Source organism: Scomber japonicus, chromosome 7, assembly GCF_027409825.1.
Source record: "Scomber japonicus isolate fScoJap1 chromosome 7, fScoJap1.pri, whole genome shotgun sequence".
NCBI lineage: Eukaryota > Metazoa > Chordata > Actinopteri > Scombriformes > Scombridae > Scomber > Scomber japonicus.
This window is the reverse complement of record NC_070584.1, coordinates 36,018,512-36,022,049: the sequence shown is the minus strand read 5'-3', so window position 1 is coordinate 36,022,049 and position 3,538 is coordinate 36,018,512. Positions and strand designations below refer to the sequence as shown.

Sequence of the window (3,538 nt, the reverse complement as noted above, 5' to 3'; positions counted from 1 at the left end):
TGTAATACTGCAGTACTACATCACTATAATACTGCAGTACTTTTACTGTAATACTGCATACTACATCACTATAATACTGCAGTACTTTTACTGTAGTACTGCATACTACATCACTATAATACTGCAGTACTTTTACTGTAATACTGCATACTACAACACTATAATACTGCAGTACTTTTACTGTAATACTGCATACTACATCACTATAATATTGCAGTACTTTTACCGTAATACTACATACATCACTATAATACTGCAGTACTTTTACTGTAATACTGCAGTACTACATCACTATAATACTGCAGTACTTTTACTGTAATACTGCATACTACATCACTATAATACTGCAGTACTTTTACTGTAATACTGCATACTACATCACTATAATACTGCAGTACTTTTACTGTAATACTGCATACTACATCACTATAATACTGCAGTACTTTTACTGTAATACTACATACTACATCACTATAATACTGCAGTACTTTTACTGTAATACTGCATACTACATCACTATAATACTGCAGTACTTTTACTGTAATACTGCATACTACATCACTATAATATTGCAGTACTTTTACCGTAATACTACATACATCACTATAATACTGCAGTACTTTTACTGTAATACTGCAGTACTACATCACTATAATACTGCAGTACTTTTACTGTAATACTGCATACTACATCACTATAATACTGCAGTACTTTTACTGTAATACTGCATACTACATCACTATAATACTGTAGTACTTTTACTGTAATACTGCATACTACATCACTATAATACTGCAGTACTTTTACTGTAATACTGCATACTACATCACTATAATACTGCAGTACTTTTACTGTAATACTGCATACTACATCACTATAATACTGCAGTACTTTTACTGTAATACTGCATACTACATCACTATAATACTGTAGTACTTTTACTGTAATACTGCATACTACATCACTATAATACTGCAGTACTTTTACTGTAATACTGCATACTACATCACTATAATACTGCAGTACTTTTACTGTAATACTGCATACTACATCACTATAATACTGCAGTACTTTTACTGTAATACTGCATACTACATCACTATAATACTGCAGTACTTTTACTGTAATACTGCAGTACTACATCACTATAATACTGCAGTACTTTTACTGTAATACTGCATACTACATCACTATAATACTGCAGTACTTTTACTGTAATACTGCATACTACATCACTATAATACTGCAGTACTTTTACTGTAATACTGCATACTACATCACTATAATACTGTAGTACTTTTACTGTAATACTGCATACTACATCACTATAATACTGCAGTACTTTTACTGTAATACTGCATACTACATCACTATAATACTGCAGTACTTTTACTGTAATACTGCATACTACATCACTATAATACTGCAGTACTTTTACTGTAATACTGCATACTACATCACTATAATACTGTAGTACTTTTACTGTAATACTGCATACTACATCACTATAATACTGCAGTACTTTTACTGTAATACTGCAGTACTACATCACTATAATACTGCAGTACTTTTACTGTAATACTGCATACTACATCACTATAATACTGCAGTACTTTTACTGTAATACTGCATACTACATCACTATAATACTGCAGTACTTTTACTGTAATACTGCATACTACATCACTATAATACTGTAGTACTTTTACTGTAATACTGCATACTACATCACTATAATACTGCAGTACTTTTACTGTAATACTGCATACTACATCACTATAATACTGCAGTACTTTTACTGTAATACTGCATACTACATCACTATAATACTGCAGTACTTTTACTGTAATACTGCATACTACATCACTATAATACTGTAGTACTTTTACTGTAATACTGCATACTACATCACTATAATACTGCAGTACTTTTACTGTAATACTGCATACTACATCACTATAATACTGCAGTACTTTTACTGTAATACTGCATACTACATCACTATAATACTGCAGTACTTTTACTGTAATACTGCATACTACATCACTATAATACTGCAGTACTTTTACTGTAATACTGCATACTACATCACTATAATACTGCAGTACTTTTACTGTAATACTGCATACTACATCACTATAATACTGCAGTACTTTTACTGTAATACTGCATACTACATCACTATAATACTGCAGTACTTTTACTTTTTAAAGGAATAAAAACAGGAAGACGTGAATGTTGGAAACAGTTTTATTTATTTTTTACAGTTTTAAGGAAGAAACACCCTGAGAGACAGAAGCTAAGAGGGTCGGCCATGAGAGGGAGCAGCTACCGAGTGTGTGTGTGTGTGTGTGTGTGTGTGTGTGTGTGTGTGTGTGTGTGTGTGTGTGTGTGTGTGTGTGTATGTCTGTGTGGTGTCAGTGTGTGTGGTGTCTGTGTGGTGTCAGTGTGTGTGTGTGTGTGTGTGTGTGTGCATGTGTGGTGTCTGTGTGGTGTCAGTGTGTGTGTGTGTGTGTGTGTGTGTGGCTACAGGTTGGGGTTGGAGGCTCCTGATCCTTCACACTCGATGACGTAGGTGTCGTTGCTGCTCAGCTCGTCTTCACACTTTGTGATCGTGAACTTTGCCTGAGTCAGCTGTTCGGCCATGTGGATCGCCGTCTGTGTGTGCAGCGTCACGGGGCCGGTCCGAATCCGAGACGTTCCCTTCGCCAGCGCCATGAAGATGATGAGCTGGGGAGGAAGAGCAGGTCAGAGGTCAGAGGTCAAAGGTCAGAGTGAGAGCTGAGACTCATTATAACCAGACGGGGAGTTCCTGTCCTCTGGAAAGAAGTCAATGGAGAAGTAACTTAGAGCTGCATTCTATCAAAAGGCCACCAGGGGGCGACCGTCTCTATACAAGTCAATGGAGAAGTAACTTAGAGCTGCATTCTATCAAAAGGCCACCAGGGGGCGACCGTCTCTATACAAGTCAATGGAGAAGTAACTTAGAGCTGCATTCTATCAAAAGGCCACCAGGGGGCGACCGTCTCTATACAAGTCAATGGAGAAGTAACTTAGAGCTGCATTCTATCAAAAGGCCACCAGGGGGCGACCGTCTCTATACAAGTCAATGGAGAATTCACCAACTTCTCACTTGATTTCTAACCTCAGTAAACGTTTTCAAAATGTGTTTATGGTCTCAATCGCTAGTTTAAAGCCTTCTTCAATGCAGTATGATGTTCATTTGGGACATTTTGGCCTCCCTGATTTTATATGTGACGATAAAGCAGGGTATGCATTAGGGGGCGTGGCTACGTCCTGATTGACAGGTTGATTGACCAATGTCCTCCAGATCCAGCCCTCGTAACCATAGCAACCTCCCCGCTCCGCCCATGGCTCCGCCTCATGCCCCTATAAGTAGAATCCGTGTTTTTATTTTTCCCAGCATGCACCTGAAATTTTCAAGATGGCGCTGCCTAGATTAGAAACTATTGGCTTCCGAGCAGCAGTCCATAAACCAATGGGTGACGTCACGGATGTTACGTCTGTTTCTTTTATA

General features: G+C 37.5%; 1 protein-coding gene across 1 annotated transcript in view; it reads right to left on the bottom strand.

Moving 5' to 3' along the window:
- Positions 1-2,499: 2,499 nt before the first annotated feature.
- rtca (RNA 3'-terminal phosphate cyclase) overlaps positions 2,500-3,538 on the bottom strand; it is a 5,678-nt gene continuing 4,639 nt past the window's right edge. Inside the window, exon 6 of the mRNA XM_053323107.1 lies at positions 2,500-2,730. Within this exon, the coding sequence (XP_053179082.1) occupies positions 2,527-2,730 (204 nt within the window). The 3' untranslated portion in view covers positions 2,500-2,526. The remainder of the gene's footprint in view (positions 2,731-3,538) is intronic.